The following is a 20,426-nucleotide window of genomic DNA, read 5'->3' on the forward strand; positions in this document are numbered from 1 at the left end:
CTCAGGAGATATCAGCTGAAGCCTGGAAGGTAAGAATTTTTAGTTCCAATATAGAAATGAGGAACTTGAGGCCTAGAAGTTAGGAGATCTGTCCAGGATCACACAGCAAGTTAGCAGCCAAGCCACAGCCAGAGTCCAGTCCTCCAGACGGTCAGTGCTGGGCTCTGTCATTAGAGAATGTACAAATACACACCCACACAGCCCACACACTCACGCCCTCAGCCTTCCTCCAGAAGCCACACCCACCAGGGCATCTCCATGGAGATGGGGCCTTGACACAGACCCACTCTCCAAGCACCTGCCCACCCTCCATGCTCCCAGCACCCCTCTTGCCCCCACTTACCCGGAGGACACTGATAAAGGCATCAAACTGGGCTTCCAGGGGGGCTCCTTGCTCTGGCAGGGGCAGACGGTGGTACCTGCCGGGTGAGGGGGAGCGGCCCATCAGGCAGGCCACACACGCCGGACATCCCCTCACCCCCATATTCCCATGGGAGACACAGGCGTGGGGAACTCAGCCCAACCTGCAGATGGTGAGACTGAGGCTGCAGCTGGAGAGCAGGCCCAGAGAGCACCCACACCCGGCACACTGGGGGCCTGTGCAGGCCCTCGGTACCTGTAGGTGGGCCGCAGGAAGAGGGGCCGCTTGTACACCTCCTGGGTCACGAGCACATCGTCCTCGCCCTTGACGGCCACGGCGTGGGGCTCCCCCCGCAGGTCTTCGGTGTTGTGGTACACGTAGTACTTGTTCTCGCTCAGCTGGGCAAAGTCGTGGATCTAGAGGAGGTAGGGGGTCAGAGGGCCATGATGGACTTTCCTGGCTGAGCTCTGGAGTGCCTAGGCCACACCGAGGCCATGGACAGGCTGCTTTCCCTCCAGGGAGAACTACACACCAGAGGTCCTCTCTGTGCCCTGGGAGCCCTGACGGGACCAGGGTGGCCGCTGGCCCGAGGGCAGCCACCCATGCCTGAGTTGACATGGCCCACACTGGGGCCAGGCTGGAAGGGCTTGGCCCGGTGGGCAGCAGGAATTGGCTAAACCGCCAGACTGAAGGACAGGAGGAAGCTCGGTCAGCTGGGAGCTAGAGGGGAGAAAGCCTGAGCTGCGGCCTCCGTTCCTGCCCGGGATGTCCCAGGGGAGGTAGGGGACGCCATGACCCCCACACACTCTTTACACACCTCTGGGTGCATCACAGCCTCAGAGACCCTGACAAACCTCCCAGCTGTGAAGGAGGAGGACAGAGGAACCTCAGAAACAGAGGCCCATGGAGAGAAGTGACCCAGCCCAGGCCTCACAGCTCACAGGAGGCTGAACTTGTCCTGGGGCTTTCAGTCTAGAGCTCTTTCCCCTCCACCAGACCCTTTTCTAAATAACGGTGCTGAGTTTGGAGGAGAAAAGCAGGGTGGGAGAGGGGCAGAGGCAAGCAGAGCCGAGAAGAGAAGTCCTTCCCCAGGCTGCCCGGGGCCAGCGTTGCAGCAGCCATTCACCCAAGCAGGGCAGAAAAGTGAGTGAGTGTGTGCCAGTGAGAGCAAAGCGGGGCTGGGGCTCAACCCAGCTGTCCAAGGCCTACCAGGGGAGCGGCCTCCCACCCACACCGCTGGCCCTCACCTCCTTCCGGATGGCCAGCTCCAAGCGCTCCACCTGGACCCCGGGTCCGAGGCCCTGGAGGTTCTCGTGAAGACTCTGCTTGTCTCGAGGTGTGTAGGGCACAAAGTCCTCATCAGCACGCAGAAACAGCACGGGCTCCTCCCGCACACAGAAGATGACGCACTCCTGCCGGGAACCCAAGAAGGAGGGAAGCGTCACCGCTCCCCCACCTCGGGGCCTCCGAGCTAGCTGCTCCCCCTCATCCCGGGCCCAGCACCCCACTCTGCCCCTGCAACCTGAATCCTACCCCAGAAGCAAAGCTCAGTCCCAAGGCCACCGGCTCCTGACCTCCCTCCTCTCAGGGCCAAGAGCCCTTGATCTGAATCTCGTGGTGTTAACGCCTGCCCTGGATTAACGTTATCAGGGAATACATCTTTCTCCCTTTGTGGACTACAGGCTCCTTGCGGGCAGAATCATGTCCTTGTCATTTTCGTGTCCCCACAATTCCTAGCGCAGAGCCCTAGGTAAATCAAGCGCTTGATAAACATCAGCTGAAGAAGCGAATGCCCACCACCACCATGTAATCACTCATTCACTGAGCACCGTACAGACAGAGGGAGATGTGTGGGCAGGCCCCGCCCTGCAGAACTTGCTGGGAAGGTGGGATCCGTGCTCAGCTAACACCCGCTCCCCACTCTGGTTCACTAAGGACTCTCCATCTTAACCCAGGTCAAATCACACTCGGCTGCCCGCCGTAAGCCTGCAATCACAGTGGACACTCATCCTCTGTCCTGGAGACACTCAAAACCCCACCTCCACATCAGGCAGGAGAGAGGAGGCATGTAAAGCAGGCGCGTGGAGTCCAGGGGTCTAGGTTTGTGTCCTGGGACACCACTCAGGGGCTGTGTCACTTATCCTCTCTGGGCCTCAGTTTCCTCCTCTGTAAAATGGGAGAATAACTGCCTCATAGGATTGACATGAGGACGTAAGTGTTAGCTGTGATCATCATCCTGTGGGGTGTATAAGGGGCTTCTGACCTTGGGACTCCCATGTCCACACAGGACACTGCAATAAACATTCACCCAGAATTTCCCAGTCATGCTGACCACAGTGACCATAATGGCACTGAAGGCCTGGCAGGGCCTGGTCCTGGTCACCAGTCACCCTCCTTATGATATGGCCAGGCCCCTCCAGAGCCTCTGAAGTTGCCCCTCCTGGAACGCCTTTCCCCAGATTTGGGGGCTAGCCCCTGCATGGGAAATGGCCATGCTTACCCTGTGTCCGTCCTTCTGGAGTTTCTGAAGCACCCGCCTGAATCCTGAGAGGTTGGGCTGCCCCATGCCGAACACAGTAAGCCCGCCCCGCGCCTGCCGGAAGTTGGGGGCCCCACAGCTCTGCAAAGTGCCCAGCACGTCCATCTTCTCTGCAACATCCCGCACCAGGAAGTAGCGGCCCTGGCAGGGGGAGAGCCACAGGGGGTCACTCAGATGACTCAGGGATGTCTTCTACAAACAGGGCTCTGTCCCAGGCCCCAGGGGATAGGGAGCAGGGAGAGGGGGTGGGGGACATGGTCCTCGAGTTGTCTGCTGACTCGTGGAAAAAGTAGACAACATACATGACTATCCGTGATGCCAGGAGGAGTGTCGTACAGTGTGGGAAAAGGAAAGGCAACTCCTCCTGAGGGGGAATCCAAAAAGGCTTCATGCAGGAAGTGGCATCTGAGCCTGGCCTTGAAGAAGGAGAGCAGGGAGAGGTACTCCAGGGACATGAGACAGAAGACCAAAGCTGCCTCTAGGGTGGGCCTGCAGCTCCCCGGGCACACAGCAAACATCTCTCATACCCAGAGGAAGCTCATGGAAAAGGGGCTCGAGTAGGGAGTCACAGCTGGGGCACCAAGAACCAACCAGGAGAAAACTGCTAGCCACTTCCTAGAGGCCTGCGGCTCTGGGAATGGGCAGGTTTCTCCCCTCCCCAGCTGGGGAGGCAGTGACTACAGAGAAAAGAGGAAAACACTACTCAGGGATCAGGTGAAAGCAGGAGGAACCAGAAGACACATTCCTGGGCAAAAAGGAACCATGAGGTCATCTCATCCACCTGTTCACCCATCTACCCGTCCACTGCCACCTCCTACCCGGATCCTCGTTCAACAAATACAGTTTAATCATCATGATTATCATTCATTCATTCATTCATTCATTCACTATTTATTGAGCACCTACATTATACCCAAGCACTGTTCTAGGGCCTGGGGCTACAGCAGTGAACAAGACACATGAAAAGTCATCTGCCCTTGTAGACTTTACTTTCCAGGGGATATTTAAGGCAAAAAAAAAAAAAAGATACAAAGACAGATAGATAGATGTACATGTACATCTACATCTCTCTACATTCCAGAGAAGTTCTGAAACTTCAAAAGAGAATGGGATGGAGAGCCTGCAGGGAGCCATCTGGGGTCCCAGGTCCTTCAGGCTCCCTTCTCTGTTCTCCCTGGTGCTCCGAGAGAGAGGTGTGGGCAGGCTGGGGGCCAGGCAGGCGACAGATGGGGACAGAAGAGCAGGGGGCTCCACAGGGCAGGAGGAACGGGGCCCAGGAAACCAGGGGGTGAGAGGAAGTGGGATCAGGACCCCAGAGGGTGGGGTGAGGCAGTGAAGCAGAGAAGGGGGACAGTGTGGAAAGCAGGAGGAGATTAGGAAGGGAGCCTGTGAGGAAGGAGGGCAAGAGGGTGGGAGAGGCCGCAAGGGGGAGAGAGGGACAGGACCAACCTCACCTGTACCAGGTAGTGCTCTGGGGTGGCATCTGAGAGCCGGCCCAGCGTGTAATGGGCTTTGAGCAGCTCATCGTGGATCTGGAACTCCTCCTTGCAGTTGTACCTGCCAGGGGCAGAATGGAGACTGAGTCAGGCAACCTCCGCGGCCAGTATCCGCTCCACCCTCACCAGGCCTACGGCAGGGCCACCCCGTCCCACCCACGCATTTATGATAGAGGCTGCCCACTGTCCCCCAATAGCCACTCTCTCCTTCTTCCTCAGCAATAGTACCCTGGAATTGTGACTGGGACATCCAGCTGAAGACTACATGTTCCAGCCTCCCTTGCAGCTAGTGTGATCATGTGATTCAGTTTGGGCCAATGGGATGTGAGAAGTGATGTGTGCAGCTTCTGGGCCATCCCCTTAAAGAGAAGATGTGTGCCCTCTACCCTTCCCTCCTTCTCCCTGTCTAGCATCCAGAAATGATGGCAGGAAGTAGATGCTGATGATGGTGGGGCAACAAGAGAGGAGGAGCCTGACTGATCATGGAGCAGCCACGTCAGCCTGGAGCACCTCCTGGACTTTTGTGTAGACAGAAGCTTCTGTCTTGTTTAAGGCCTCCTTCAACAAGGCTTAACAAGGACCATCCCAGACGGTCCCTCCATCAGACTGTCTCTGAGAACAACCCCACACTGACAACCCCCTAGCACAGTGCAGTGGTTCAGGACCCAGGCTTTGGGGCCACGTGGCCTGGGTATGACTCCAACTCCACCGCTCAGTAACTCCATGGCTTTGGGATTACTTGCTCTATAGCTCCGTTTCCAGTAATTGCAACCTCCTAAGGGCTGCTGTGAGAAGACAATGCGCTAAAGAAGTAAGTGCTTAGCCCAGTGCCTCGAAGACTGTGATCATTTAGTAATCTAACTACAATTACTAGCAGTAGTTCTGCCTCCACCCAGGGCCATTTCAAACAAAACCCACAGCTTTCTGTAGATGCTAAACCAGGCGGAGCGCTGTGCACTCAAGACCCAACAAGGTTCTGTGCTGATTATAACAATGAATAAGACACAGCCTCCCAGAGCTCATGATCTGGGGTCTGAGCCTCTTTACAAAAGGAAAGGCAGGGTGGGGGAATGACTGGGGTGGGGAGCACTAGACAGGAGTCCAGAGACCTGGGCTCCCTCGGCCAGCTCTGTCTCCATCACACGGGACCCGTGGCGAGCAAACCCTTCTGCCTCCCGAGACTCAGTTTCTGTGTCAGGATCAGTTTTCACATCTGATCTAATAGCTATCAGATCAGGAGTGAGCAAACCTTTCCTATAAAGGACCAGACAGTAAATACTTTAGGCTTTGTGGGCCACGCAGTCAGCTGCAACTACTCAACTCTGCCGTTGCAGCCTTAAGCGTCTGCTGACAACATGCAAATGAGCGGGAGTGGCAGTGTCCCGAGGAACACTTATTGAACTCTTATTTACCGAAACAGGAGATGGGCCTGAAGGATATGGTTTGCCAGCGGCTGTACTGGATGATCTTCTAAGGTCCCTTGAACCTCAAACAAGCTACAACCCAAGGATCACTGGGTCACGGCTGGCTCCAGGGAGCACACAGTCTCACTACAGAGGATTTTTGCAGCAGACCGGTGACTGTCCTGAGCCACACCATGCTTAAATATTTTGAATGTCATCCCCACATATCCTGATAAGGAAACTGAGGCCCCGAGAGGGAAAAGTATCTGCCCACGGTCACAGAGCAGGACAGAGGCAGAGCCAGGCCCAGGACACGAGGTTCCAACACTGTGCTCAAGACCCGAACCTAGTTTTGTCATCTGCTAGTCAAAAGACTATATATCAAGTCCCTTTTTTCTTTTTTTAATAAATTTATTTTCTTTTTTTTTATTGCTGGCTGTGTTGGGTCTTCATTGCTTCGTGCAGACTTTCTCTCCTTGTGGCGAGCGGGGGGCTGCTCTTCGTTGTGGTCCGCGGGCTTCTCACTGCGGTGGCTTCTCTTGTTGTGGAGCACAAGCTCCAGGCACGCGGGCTTCAGTAGTTGTGGCACATGGGCTTCAGTACTTGTGGCTCGTGGGCTCTAGAGCGCAGGCTCAGTAGCTGTGGCGCACGGGCTTAGTTGCTCCGCGGCATGTGGGATCTTCCCGGACCAGGACTCGAACCCATGTCCCCTGCATTGGCAGGCAGATTCTTAACCACTGAGCCACCAGGAAAGCCCTCAAGTCCCTTTTATTTAACATCTCTTTTCCTCCCCTTATCATGAGCACAGTAATGTATTATGACTACAATTTTCCTGTCAGGCCCCAAAGGCAACAGGCCGGATTTATCATTCCCACTCCTCAGGTTTCCTTATACAGAAGGCCCCATCTGCGAACTCTCTGCCAAACATCTCTGTGTGGAACACATTTAATTCTTAGCTCATCATGTCCCACTTCCTCCATCCTGGAGGGGTCCAGAGACAGGGAAGATCGGTGGGCAGATATGATGTAAGACAAGGCTTCCTGACTCACCAGGAGACGCATCCAATGCCCCTTCTGTCTCCCTGGCCTCAGGCTCCCAGCACCCACTCCTTCCCTGGGCCCACATGACGCATGCAGTGTGTCCAGGTCTCTCAAAATATGGGGCCAGAACAAACCCTCAGCCCCCTCTGGGAATGTCCTTGAAGGGCCTAATTAGGAGAGTTGACCAACAGCTTCCAGCTTTTTCAGCCCAAGGCCCTTTAATGGCCCGGTGTTAACCTCAGTTTCGAACCATAATTACAGGTTGTAGGGGGTGAAAAAAATCGACATTTTATGCATCTAAGAATATAAACTTCCTTTGAAAACATCAGCCAAAAATTACTCTCAAAAGGGTGTCCCCCCTCCCCCAGCCACTCTTCCCTCTCCACACTACCCGGCACTGTGACATGGCAAGTAATATGGGCTAAGAGACCCGCGACAGACGCTGGCTCTGCCACCCACTTCCTGTGTGACTCCAGACAAACTGCTTAACCTCTCTGGGCCTCAGTATCTTCATCTACGAAAGCAGTGTGGAGACTCTGAAGCGCTGTATGCCACCACCCCTCCAGGCAGCTCCCCCCAGACATGTCTTCCGGGGACACGGTCACACTCGTCCTGCCACTCACGTGATCACGACGGGGGCCACCTTGTTGGGGATGATGGACTTGGCCTTACTGTTGTGCAAGCCCGTGGTCTGGAAGGAGTGGACACTGAGTGAGTGCCGACCATCCATCGTGCCACCGTTCTGGAGGCCCTCAAAGGGGGCGCTGGCTGAGACTGTCTGCTGGGCTGTGCTGGCCGTTGTACCCATAGTCCGCCGGCAGCCTCAGGACCCAAGACCTGTGGGGTAAGAGGTCAAGGAGGGGGTAGGAAAAGCCACAGCAGGAAGGGACCCAGCCCACCCACCATCCCTACCCTGTGAACAGATACACAGTCTGAGGCCCATGAGAGGGCCAGCTCACCCTGCAGCTGGAGACAGAGGGTGGGTTTGCTGCCTCCAAGCCGGTGCCCAGCAAAGCACACGTTCGCGGAGCACCTACTGTGTGCCTGGTCCCCTGCTGCTGCCTTGGGGGAGTTATGGACATGGAGAGTCAAGAAGATGTAGCCCCCTGACCCCTTACAGCTTATACTCCCCTAGTGAAGATAAGACAGTTAGGAAGGGGTTAACCATCCCCATCAGGGCAGGACCTAGGGCTCCAAGTAATTGGGTCAGGCCACGTGGAGGCCACGCCCTCTAGACTGGGAGAGGGAGGAGGCCTTCACCAGAGGGAGAACCAGAACCAGAACCAGAACCAGAGGCAGAGGGAAGTCTGGAGACAGATTTGAAGGATTTGGATGGGAACAGGACGCAGGAGGATATTCTAGCGGTGAATGTCACAAAATGAGGCCAGGGAAGTCCAGATTGGGTGAGTTCTCAGAAGATCAAGGGTTCAACAAAAGCACCAGGCCCCTGAACTCTCCATCAATAACCTCAACACCATCAACATCGCAACAGCCGAAGCTTTTGCCCAACATCCGGCATGCCAGGCATCCTCGTGGACTCCCAATTCCTCTCACAGGGCTCTCTCCTAGGGAAATATTGATAGTTAAGGATGCACATAACTGAGTGGGCTACAAGGGTGTTTTGTTGATCGCAATGTTACTTATAGTAACAAAACACTGGAAACAGCCTGCAACGGGATTTGCTGAATAAATTACGGGGTATCTCTAAGGTGGAATGTTAAACAGCCTTAAAAATACCTTATTGACTGCTGTGGAAAGATATCTAGGAACCAGGAATGGAAGGAGCAGGCTGCAAAGCAAGTACAGGCTATAATCTAATTTTAATGCATGAACATGTAGCAGGAGAAAAATCCGGGAGGAGGCACATGAAGATGCTAACCGAGTCAACACCTGGTGATGAGATCATAGACAATTTTTATTTTCTCCTTTTTCCTTATCTGCGTTTTCTGATTTTTCTCCTCTGAACACTGGGTAATAACATCTATTTAAAACAAATAAAAAGAATGGCTGGGGAAGCAGGCCAGGAGAGCTGCTAAGAGCTGGTAGAGGGTGTGGGGAGGACTGGCTCAGGCGTCCAAGAACCAGGCCCGCTGGGAAGGGAAGGGGCTGGGAATTCCACACAGACCCAAGAGAGGGGGCGACAGACATGGGAGACAGAGGCTCAAAGAACTTTCTGAGAGCCCAGCAGCAGCTGGCCCCATGTGGCGCTGATGGACCAGGATCTGGAGGGGGAGGGAGAGACCTGCCCGGCCAGCCCGCACCCCCGACCCGCACCCTGAGATACTTCCCCTCTGAGAACACAGAGGCCATAAGCAGTCTTTAGAACCTGACGACTCCCCTCCGCTCCCCAAGCTGCCCTCAGCCTGGCATGGGCTGTCCCCCCTCAGGCAGCGGGGACTACCTGTCCCCCACCATCCATGCTCCGCCCATGCCCTCTCATAAGCAGCAGCGGCACCTCAGGCAGTGGATGGTGGGGTCAGGGGTCAGCATGAAACCGGAGCAGCAGGTCAGTCTGAAGGCTGAGCTCACTGCGCCCTCTCCCCTCCCAGATCCCGAGTCAGAGCTCCTGGTCCCAAGGTGGGCGCTCCCAGGGCCTCCCCCGGCTGTGCCCTCAGGCTCTGCCTTCCCAGAGCCACCTAGACAGAATGGCTACTCATTCCATCCCTCCCAGCACGCCAAACCACCCCCTCTCCCTCTGCAGTCTGGAAAGGGTTCCCCACCTCTCTCCGGCCCAGCCTTGTCACCCTTGACAACTCCCAGCAGCTGTGTGACAGCTCTGTTAACACGCTAACCGAATGTTTTTGTCAGAGCCTCATCATGACTCTCCACACCCAGTCCAATCTCTCACTTTCTTTTTTTTCCTTCTTGGTAGAAGGTGGAAGGAATGAGCCTCTGTTTCCAAACAGAAACAGAGGCGCTCAGAGCGGGTGAGGGGCTCCACAGTGGACCCCCAGCTGACCATCAGCAGAGCCAGAACCTTCTCTCCGCTTCGCCTGCCACAGCAGGCCCCCAACATGGCCCACCAACTTTCCCTAGACCCCTCTTCAGCAGCCTGGGCCAAGGAGGCATGGGTGGGAACAGCCTCCTCCAAGAACAGGACTCGGGAGGCTGTCCCAAAGGAGGGAGTGACGGACAGGACATGGGAAGGGCCTGCAGGAGGCAACAGCTGGCTACAGCTGCCAGGCCAAGGCCAGGCCCTGCTCCCACGGGGCTGGGCCAGGCCTGGCACCTCCATCTCGCCTGCCCCTCGCCTCCCCCAAAGCTCCAGCTCCTGCCTTCTTCCTCTCTCGAGGGCTCCACAGGCGGTGACAGGCCCCAGCCGGTCCCTATAAGGACTGCCTGGAGACAATACAGATGTGCACAGCTGCTGGCATGGGGGAAAGACCGTATCGTCTGAAAGTTGACCTGTCTCCAAAATGTCTAGAGGAGGGGGAAACCCTGGGATTCCCAGGCTTCTCACTCTGCAAATCTCCCCCTGAAGCCTCTCCACCCCACCTAGAGTGAGCCTCGCCAGCAAAGAACCCTTCATCCTGTTAGCCACATGCTGTGGGGCCTTGGGCAACCTACTTCTCCCGTCTGGGCCTCAGCAGCCCCAGCCATAGAGTGACGGCGAAGGATGGAACAGTCGGAAGGCCCCTTCCACATGGATCTGGCTCCTAAGATTGGCAGCCCTAGTGGTGATACCACTGCTGTCCACTGCCAGGGCCAGGGGTCAGCAAGGGCACACATGTAGGTGGGATCCCTAGTGCTCAAACCTCCACTGGCGGGAGATTCGGGGTAGACTAGGATGAGGCTAGATAGTAAGATGGGGGGGGTGTCTATGAGCCTGGATGGTTTTGCAAACAATTAGGCCTTATTTTCCTAACTTCTAACTAAAAGCTAACATCTCCTTAACCACAAGTGAAGGCCACTCCTGCTGTGTCGCAAAGCCCAGGACATACTCACCACTAAGCTCAGAGACGCGTTCACATCACACAGCAGCCGTGCAGGTATCTGGAAACGCGGCTTGCGCTCATCACTCCCTTCACACCACTGTAATTATCAGACCTGGGTCCCCTGCCCCCCAGGTCTCGGGTGACAGGACCGGCCAACTCTGGGCAACTCTGCGCCTCGTGGTCTTGATCCCCCAGAGCGGGATCCAGATTCTCACAACCGCCTTTCACTCAACAAGCGTGGAGAATGTGACGATCCAAGCGGGAAGCCTAGCCTCACCTTACGAAGCCAGCTGGAAAGAAGCTGCCGTGCCATTTGCAACACGGGGTTCTCCACGCTTGGGACCATCGAACCAATCGCAAATGCCTGCATGTCCATCATGCTGGCCACACGCCCTCAAAGGCACACCCCAGATGAATGTCCCCATCAAAGCCAAGCCAACAGCAGCCTTGACGCTGGTGTGTCTTTAAAAAAATAAAATTTAACCTTAACTCACTTAATGGATTATCTTGTTAACGCAAGAGTATCTAAGGACACGTATTACTACATCACAAGTTTGTGTTTTAGTATTTTGATAGCACTCTCAATAAAATCTACTCCCCCTGTAATCCCAACTATTTAATTTGTGCATTTAAAAACATCATTCCGAGAAGGGATCTGTGAGCTTCTGCCATTCCGCTACAGGGGCTCTTGGCAAATAAAAAAGGGAACCAAAGCCCCACCAAATACAGGCCCCTTCCACGTCTCTCCTTTGCCTCTGTTTGTTAACATTTCAAAGCACCTACTAAGTGCCAGGCACCATGCTGGGTGCTTTACAACATATGGTGCCCCCTACACACAACCCTATAAGGTTCAGGCCTCACTGTGTCCATTTCAGGTGAGGACGGCTGGCCTTTGCTAAGTGGCAGCATAAGCTTGCCTCCCTGCCTCTTCACGGCTGACCCTGACAGCAAGAACACCCCACACACTCTCCCCTCCCTCTTGGACCTGCTTGACCGCCACTCAGGGACCTTAGGGACCCCCATCCACTCCACTCTCTGCCAGGGCACCCAGACACGACCTCCTAGAGGGGAAGAGAGACGCACAAGTCTCCCATGCAGGGAGCGAGGACTCCAGACTCCATTTCACCCACAAAAGGCCTCAGTGACCAGCTAAGAAGCCACAGAATCATCTGGGCTGCAGTTACAACAGCATTTGAGAAAGTTCCACACATGGACATGCCACCCTCCTGCCTCTGGGCAACCACACAGCAGCCAGTCCCGAGAGAAAAGCAACCACCCTATGGAATCTTTCACAGAGAGGTGACCTCATTTCTCCAAGAAGAACCAAACTTCAGGAGCTGGAATCTTAGCTCCAAGTCATCAACTAACTGCCCGATGCTACAGCACAAACGTCCAGCTTGCCGGAGCAGTGAGCCTCTCGTCAACGGCTGTATTCAAGCCAAGGGGATGCTGCAGACAACCATCCTGGGTCCTAGATTGGGGATGACAGACAAGAGGTTCAACAGCTGACTCCTAAGGCCCTGGACCTAAACATCGCAGGAGCCCAAGTCCATTTCTTTTCAGATGATTCTTGGTAGAAGTGAGTGATGATTCCATCACCATGCTGGTGTCAGTTTCCCCATCTCTGATCCAAAGCTCACAGTCCCCCCTCTCCCATGTCTTCTGTCCTGGTCATGGAACAGCAGCCATGGCCTCCATCTTGTCAAACCCTATGGACTTGGAAACGATGAATGGTGGCTTTTCCAAAGCAGAGTCTGGTTCCTCCAACTGAAGCAGAAAGCTGGACATCTGCTCCTGACCCAGCCACCACCCTGCCCCATCCCTTTCTCCAGCCATTCCTGCCTGCCAGACCCTCTTGCAAAATCCCAAGTCCTGCCTTAGGGAATGCTGTGATCACAGGAACTTCCACAAATGGCCGTCACCAAGGCCCCCAAAAGCAGAGATTCAGAGCTGGCTACACCCCTGGAGGTCACCTAGTCCAACCATCTCTTTCTACAGATGAGGAAACTGAGCTCCAGAGAGGGAAAGTGATGAGCTCCAAGTCATAAGGGAAGAGGTCATAAGGACGAAACTGGGACGCAGGGGGCCTGCCTCCCAACTCCAGGCCCCCTGGCTGGGCCGTGCTGACTCTGGCCTGAGGCAAGGGGAAGCTTTTGCTGAGAGCGCAGGAAGATTGATTTGAGCAGACATTGTACCGCTGGCCAAATCAGGGGGTGTTGGTCAAGTATGTGATTCCTATGCCTACCTTGGGTGAGCAGGAAGGGGAGGGTCTAAACAGGATGCCTGAGATAGCCAGTGACCCTGAGTGTTGACCCAGAGGGACGCCAGGAGGGCCAGTGGGTGGACCTCTGATTGCAAAGCATTTGACATATATTATCTCATTTAATCCCGACCAAAAAAAGAGATGCCAACTCTTACAACTCAATATTAAGTTAACCAAAAATCCAATTTACAATGGCAAAAGATTTAAAGGTACATACGGATGCCAAATAAGCATATAAAAGATATTCAGCATCTTATGTCATCAGCAAAATGCACTAGAATGACAATTTTGTTTTTCTCTTTCTGGCTGCACCGCGCAGCATGTGTGATCTTAGTTCCCTGACCAGGGATTGAACCCGTACCCCCTGCAGTAGAAGCACGGAGTCTTAATCACTAGACTGCCAGGAAAGTCCCATAGAATGACAAATTTTAAAAGACCAACAACATCAAGTGTTGGTAAGGTTGTGGAGGAACTGGAGACCCAGTGCTTACGTGCAACATCGCACAGCCACTTTGGAAGACAGCTTTGTAGTTTCTTACAAATTTAAACATACAATTACCATATGACTCAGCAATTCTACTCTCAGGCAACTAACTATCCAAGAGAAATGAAGCCATGTCCAGAAAAAGGCTTGTACACAGCATTATTCACTGTAGCCCCAAACTGAAATCAACTCACATGTCCATCAACTGGTGAACAGATGAAAACAATGTGAAAAACGTGCACATTTATACAATGAAATACTACTCGGCAATAAAAAAGGAACAAGTTACTGATATACACGTGACATGGGATGAACCTCAGAAACATCATAGTAAGAGAAACAAGCAGGCCCCGGACACTTCAAACTGTATGGCTAAGGCATATGTAAGGCAAAACTACAGGGGCAGAAAACAGATCAATGGCTGTCAGGGACAGGGGAGTCGACCGCACAGGGGCTCGAGGGCACCTTGAGGGGACAGAATTGCTCTATGTATTGAATGTGGTGATTACACAACTACATACATTTGCCAGTGGTGAACTGTACACTGAAAATGGGTGAATTCTGTCGTATGAAGTTGGCCTAAATAAATCTGTTAAAAACAAAAGGAGCTCGCCCCCCTCATCACACCTTCCTCCTTAGCTCCACAACTCACCCACTGTGCAAGCTCAGCCAAGCTACCTCTCTGGACTTCAGCTGCCACATCAATGAAACGGGGACAACAGGAGTAGCTCCCCTGAGGGCTTGCTACGAAGGTTCAACAACACAGTTGACCCTTCAACAACACGGGTTAGGGGCGTTGACCCTCCGGGGAGTCTAAGATCCGTACCCGCAGTTCCGTGTACCTGGATCCAACCAACCACAGATCATGCAGTAGCTATCTATTGAAAAGCAATCACGTATAAGTGGACCCGCACAGTTCAAACCTGTGTTGTTCAAGGGTCCACTGTGTAACTATAAAAGTCCTCAGAACAGGGCCTGATCAGTGAGTCCTCCTTAAAAATCAGCGGTTATCATGCACTGCAGAGGTGGGGGCAGGGATCAATCAGACTCTGGAGCTGGGCTGTGCGATACAGTAACCACCACTGCACTGGCTGCTGAGCCCTTGCAACGTGGCTGATCCACACTGGGATGTGCTGCAAGTGTAAAATACACACTGGATTCAAAGACGTAGTACAAAACAAAGTGACACATCTCATTAACAATTTATGATGTTGACTGTATGTCAAAATGATCATATTTTGATATATTGGGATTAAATAATACACGTTACTAAAATTAAGTTCCTATTTCTTTTTTACGTTTTTATGTGGCCAGTTAAAATGACACGTGGTGAAACTAACACAACCTTGCAAACCAACTATACTTCAATTAAAAAAAACACGTGGCTCACTTTATACAGGTATCCCCCATTTTTTGAAAGTTCGCTTTATGCCACTTTGCTTTTATGAAAAACCTACGTTAGTAACTGTTTCTGCTCACCAAGAGAAATCTGAAGAGGATTTTGCTTTTACCACAAAAAAAAGGGGGGGGAAGAAAACTAGTGTTGGGCGTTTGTTTTGCAGGAGCCGTTACAGGGGCCACGCACCCCTCGCCAAGCTCCTTCCCAGGAACCACTCTCAACGTCTCAGCAGCAAGCCCGGAGGTTTGAACCGCGTCGGTGAGCATCTGTGCTTTATCCAACTTATTTTGTGCATTGTTAGCCAGTGCACTTGTCCTAAGGTAACTGTTTCTCCGCTGGATGCCGTTTCAGCTAACAAAGCTCCCCAGGAATGCTCTACCTTCGGATAGTGGGGAGACCTGTACTCCTGTCAGACGGTGATGCTGAGTCTCAAGTCCTCCGTGGTCCTTGAGGGCCGCTCTCGGCAGCTCAGGGTCCTCAGAGCTGAGCCCAATGCCTGCTGCAGGCAAGAACTTAAAACCCTCTGTTTGAGGAGTGAGGAGACCCCAGGAAGGCAGTGGCAGCATTTCCATTTAACAGATAGAAAGTGAGAACTCCCCAACACCCTCACACCTAGCTGGGGGATCCAGTGGTTTCAACTCTATGTTAAGCATGGACTCTGGGGCCAAAATCTGGCTGATCCCTATCTTCTCATCTCTACCACGTATTAGTCCTGTGGCACATGCTTAACTTCTCTGAGTCTCGGTTTCCCCAACTATAAACTGGGGACCATAAATCTACCTCCCTAATTGGATCGTACAGGAATGAAACAAGTGAATGTGTGTTTAAGGCAACACCCACCCAGCCCAAACACAGCGAGGGCGCGACTCACCAGCAGCCCTTCATATCCCTCCAGGCCCCACTCTGCCTGCACTCTCTCCCCACCTTCTCCACATCCTCTCCCTGCAACCACGGACTGGTACCAGATCTAAACCTCCCAGACACTCCCAGGCCAGGGCCAGGGTCGTGCCCAGACACTGCCTATAAAAGGAATGGTCTGAGGGAATAAGTGGGCTCAGCAATCCCCTGGCTCTCATCCCGGGCAAACAACAGGGCGGAGTGGGGCTGGGCCGCAGCAGCTGTCCTACTGTAGTAACACAGAATTCCAAGTCCCTCCGTTTCACTCTGCCTGGTGAGCCACCTAGGGAGATTTCCGTCTGCTTCTGGTCTTAATCAAGAACCAAGAGAGCCTAGCTCTGCTCTGGGGCCTTGGGCAAGTCCTCTGCCTGCTCTGAAAGCCCGCCCACAGATGAACGGGTTCGCACCCCTAGTCGGTCCAACTGCTCTGCCACCACTGGTCACTGGCCCCTGCCTAGAGTGACTGCAGCAGCCTCCAGGAGTCTCTCTCCTTCCCTCCGGAAGGATGGATGACCCCTGCAATCCATCCTCCATGCAGCAGCCAGAAGCATCTCTGAAGTCCTAAATCACATCGCTGGCCCTGCTTAGCTGTTTCCTCTTGTGCAAAGTGGGAGCCATAAACCCTGTCTCGCCTCCCTCGAGGGCTGTTGTCAGTTGCAGAGACGGAAAAACCACAAAGACACAAAAAGCCCCACCAGACTGTAGGAATGGAAGGATTATCACGGGAACACGGACGATCACGGGCAGAGGGCGCTCGGGTGGAGGTCATGTCATTTCCTTCCATCACACTGTAACATGCAAACCCCTCAGCCCGGCGGACAGGCCCCCACCCCTCGCTTTGCTATGATGCCCCAGCCACTGGCCACGTCCTCCTCCTCCTTCCAACGCCCCAGACCCTCTCCTACTCATGAAAGCTTCTTACCCACCACCCCTCCCCCTGGAGCACTCTGCAGCTTGCTCACGTGGCTGCCCCTTCCCCTAGTCTTGGCTCAAACGTCCTTCCCCAGAAGCCTCTCTGAGGTCCTGGCGATGCAGTCTGTCCACACACACCCTTCAATTCTTCTCCAGCTTATGACCTCCTTTTATTTTTCAGTTGCCTCATTGATGGGATCATGTCTGTAGCAGCAGCCTCCCCGACTCCCCAGGAGCAGGACGGCGCCTAATTTGTCCACGCCATGGCCCCAGCACCAGAACAGTGACCGGGTCCCAGTAGATGCTCAGGAAATATTTCTGAGATGAACAGATGACAACCTGGGGGCATTTGCAGCTTTCAGGACGCACAGAAGAGCAAGCACCCGGCATCAAGGAGCAGGTCTCAGTGCACACGAGAGGGTGGGGGGAAGATGCTCCCACCCCGCACTTTCTCACCTGGACTGCCCTCCTCCCCCACATTCTACCCGCCCTTGGAAGTTAAAGCCCAGCTCCTCCAGGAAGCTCTCCCTGACTGACTACACACCCACCCCCATCCCTCAACTCCCACAGCACATTGTAAGCATCACAAAATGGGACATTCCATTCCCTTCCACTGCATGCTGTTCCCAGCAGGGGCCATGCTGTGTCCTTCCTGGCTCTGTCCCACTGAGGGAGCCAGACACACAATTGCTGATGGAACAAATCAGCTCCATCACTTCACCTTCCCACCCTGCCGGTCTCCTTTCTGATGGGACCAAGGATGGCACCCAACAACAAGCAGGTACAAAAGGGGGAAGATGTTTAAACATAATGGTACTCATTCCTGACTGGGGGACTGAGTACGGTATTCATTTTCTTTTTTGCTTATCCATCACTTCTAAATTTCCTACAACAAACATGATTATTTTGGGAATGTTTTTAAGTGCGGTTATGTGTAATAGTTTCAAAGCTGGACAAAGGTCACAGCTCTTCACCCAGTGCATCCCCCACCTTACCCTCCCCCAAGTCCCCCTGTGCTCCCTCGGCTCAGTGCCTTGGCCACCCTCTGCCTGTGGTCATCCATGGTCCCATGATAATCATTCCATTCCTGCAGCCTGGTGGCGCTTTTTGTGTCTTTGTGGTTTCTCTGTCTTTGCTGCTGACAACCACCTTCAAGGGAGGCGAGACAGGGTTTACGGCTCCCACTTTGGAAACAGCTAAGCAGGGTCAGTGACGTGAATTTCCCCAGGCTACCTGGCTTAGTAGAAGCAGAGTTCTGGTTTCTGCGCGTAGCCCCTCACCTCATGTCTCTGGTGGTCACCCAGACCAATCCCTTCGCAACCGTTGCCCCTTAGCCTCCTTCTTTTTAAAATTAGGACAAGATCAATTTTTTAAAAATAAAGCTGTCTGGGGTCTGAGATTGCAGGAGACCTTCACGACCTACATTATATGTTTCTGAAGTGTTTTTAGTTTTTCTAAAACAAACAAACAAAAAAGATTAAAAATTAAAAACAGAAGGTGGATGAATGTTTGGAAATAGTGCCATGTGTTCATCAGGTGGGCTGCCTCTGTGAGCTGGGCCTTGTGTTCCGGGCTTCAGACTGCAAACCAGGGGGAGCCTCTGGAGGTGGGACGAAGGTGGGCAGAGTGACCGGGCGGCCAGCCGAGGAGCTGTGGAGAGTGGGGGCCAGTGTGGGGCAGCAGCAGAGCCAGGGGATCACCCTGCAGATGGACCCCTGGGCTGGGAGAAGCTGCAGGTGGCGCAGCAGGCCCCGCCCTCAGTGAAGGGGCAACAAGCCTCCCTCTCGGCTCACCTGACAGGCGGAGGGCAGAGAGGGGGCTCCTGCCTGCTCCGCGGCCAGTGAAGACCCTGGAACTTGTTACCAGGTGCTCCAGTGGGGCTGGGGGTTCCTGGAATTCAGGACCCTCGGGAAATAAAAGGGCCCTTTCCAGCACCCCTAGTTACCTGCTTCCAGGCCTGGGGAACCCCCCATCTCTGGAGCTCCCCATGGTGGGTCAGCTGTGCCTGATAGGAAGCTCTGCTTATATGGGATCTTGGACTGGGGACAGCACTTTCTCAGCACACCCCGACCCTCTGAGAAGAGGGTGGCCCACCTCCCTCATTCTGACCATGCCACGGGGCTGGCTCCAGCCCCCTGAAAGCCTTTCTCCCTCAGGCTCAGCCCCTGCTTCCCTTCCTGGCCTGAGGCGTGTGGCTTTCTGGTCCCAAGGCAGGACTGGCCTCCTCCTGAGGAATCTCCCTGGGTGAGACTCTGCTGCCCCCGAACCGCTGGCCCAGTTTCTCAGCCTGGGAACATCCTCAGGTTTGATCAAAATGCCCACAATGCCTTCATCCCCTCCCTCCCTCCGTCTCCACTAAACAAACCAGAGGAGGGACAGGGCAGCTAGCTGAGCACATGGCTGCCCACGGCCAGGACCACACTCCTTATCTCCCTTGCAGCTACCTGGGGCCAGGTGACTAATTCTAGCCGATGGGACATAAGGGGCAGTACGTGCCCTTGGCAAATTCCAGATCCTTCCTCATGAGCCCCCTTTGCCCCCTTCCTCCATCCCGCTGCCTGGAACATCGGCGCGATGGCTGACGGTTCAGAGCTGTCTTGAACTGCCAGCATGTGAAGCCACACCCCGGGAATCTGTGGAGCTGAACCACCACACCAGGCCTGGACCGCGAGACTCTGGGCTCGGACAGGACAGAGGAATGAACTTCCATCTCGTGTAAACCACTGTTATTCACAGGCAAATCTAATCCTGACTAATGCACTCCGTCATATTTAGGGTTGGCCCTCAATGACCATACACCGCAAGGCACAACTTCCTTTTTTCCCCTTTCACGGCAGAACACTGGGTTCCCTGCTGGTCATGCTCGAGCAGCTCGATGCCAGGGTCCAGTGAGCCCAGCCCTTGCTGGGGCCACGGCAGCTCACGAATACAGAAGACGCTATCCCTGGCCACCAGGGCCCACGGGTGCGGCTGAGGAGACGCCCACGCGTCACAGGATCATCAACTGACGGGCCGTGTGGTGCGGGAGCTTTCCCCGAGTCAGCTGTATAAATCTAGAAGGTTCCAAGCTGCTAAATGTTTGTTCCCCAGTGTAGGTAGACCCTTGGGCTCCATTCCTCCAAAAAGGTAGAGAGAAATCGCAGGAGTCTCCCCATCTGGAGTCTCTCTGTGTCCCTCTCTGGGGCCTTTCTGAGCAGGGGAACTCCCTAGAAAACAAGAAGGCATTATCTGGCTCGGAGGGACCCTACCTGTAGGTTCTTTCAAGGATGAGCAGGAGGGGAGTGTAGAAACCCCCAGGGAGGCGCCAGTCAACTCTGGACAGGACATTCATCCTGTGCCTGAAAGAGCCTAAAGCCCGTGTCCATCTCAGATTGGGAGTAGGCGGAGGGCCCTGGGGAGAGCAGGGTTCAAAGTATATGGACATGCTCACGTGCTCAGTGACGGTGCTCAAAGAAGCTGGGCATTTGGGCATTTTCAAGGTCAGCAGAAACCTAGCACCTCCTGACACCACGCCCAGGACCCTGACCCTGCTGACACTCTCCTGGCTGCTTCCAGGGACTGGGCCCCAAAAGGCCAGTGGGAACTTGCGCTTGAACCCCAATTCTGACCTCCAGCAACGCCACAGGGACCCAAAGTATCATTTTAAGGAGCTGGGAAGAACCATGACCCAATTCTGGGATTTGTCCCCATCCCTCCC

The 20,426-nt window shown here is 54.1% G+C and overlaps 1 protein-coding gene across 8 annotated transcripts in view; it reads right to left on the reverse strand.

Annotated features, from left to right (window-relative positions):
• Window positions 1–20,426, reverse strand: part of PALD1 (phosphatase domain containing paladin 1) — a 97,497-nt gene that overhangs the window by 50,710 nt on the left and 26,361 nt on the right. For 5 of the 8 annotated variants that reach the window (XM_027129998.1, XM_027129997.1, XM_027129996.1 and 2 more), the window contains exons 2-7: window positions 7,463–7,676; window positions 4,355–4,457; window positions 2,862–3,041; window positions 1,609–1,773; window positions 617–777; window positions 344–419 (exon numbers count right to left, since the gene is read on the reverse strand). In XM_027129998.1, the coding sequence (XP_026985799.1) occupies window positions 344–419; window positions 617–777; window positions 1,609–1,773; window positions 2,862–3,041; window positions 4,355–4,457; window positions 7,463–7,647 (870 nt within the window). In that variant the 5' untranslated portion in view covers window positions 7,648–7,676. Of the gene's footprint in view, window positions 1–343; window positions 420–616; window positions 778–1,608; window positions 1,774–2,861; window positions 3,042–4,354; window positions 4,458–5,505; window positions 5,776–5,808; window positions 6,252–7,462; window positions 7,677–20,426 lie in introns of those variants that run through there. The other 3 variants (XM_027130000.1, XM_027130001.1, XM_027129999.1) reach the window with 3 other exon arrangements.

This window comes from Aethalodelphis obliquidens, unplaced genomic scaffold, assembly GCF_003676395.1.
Source record: "Aethalodelphis obliquidens isolate GAN/ISIS:26980383/991018 unplaced genomic scaffold, ASM367639v1 scaffold37, whole genome shotgun sequence".
NCBI classification, from domain to species: Eukaryota; Metazoa; Chordata; class Mammalia; order Artiodactyla; family Delphinidae; genus Aethalodelphis; species Aethalodelphis obliquidens.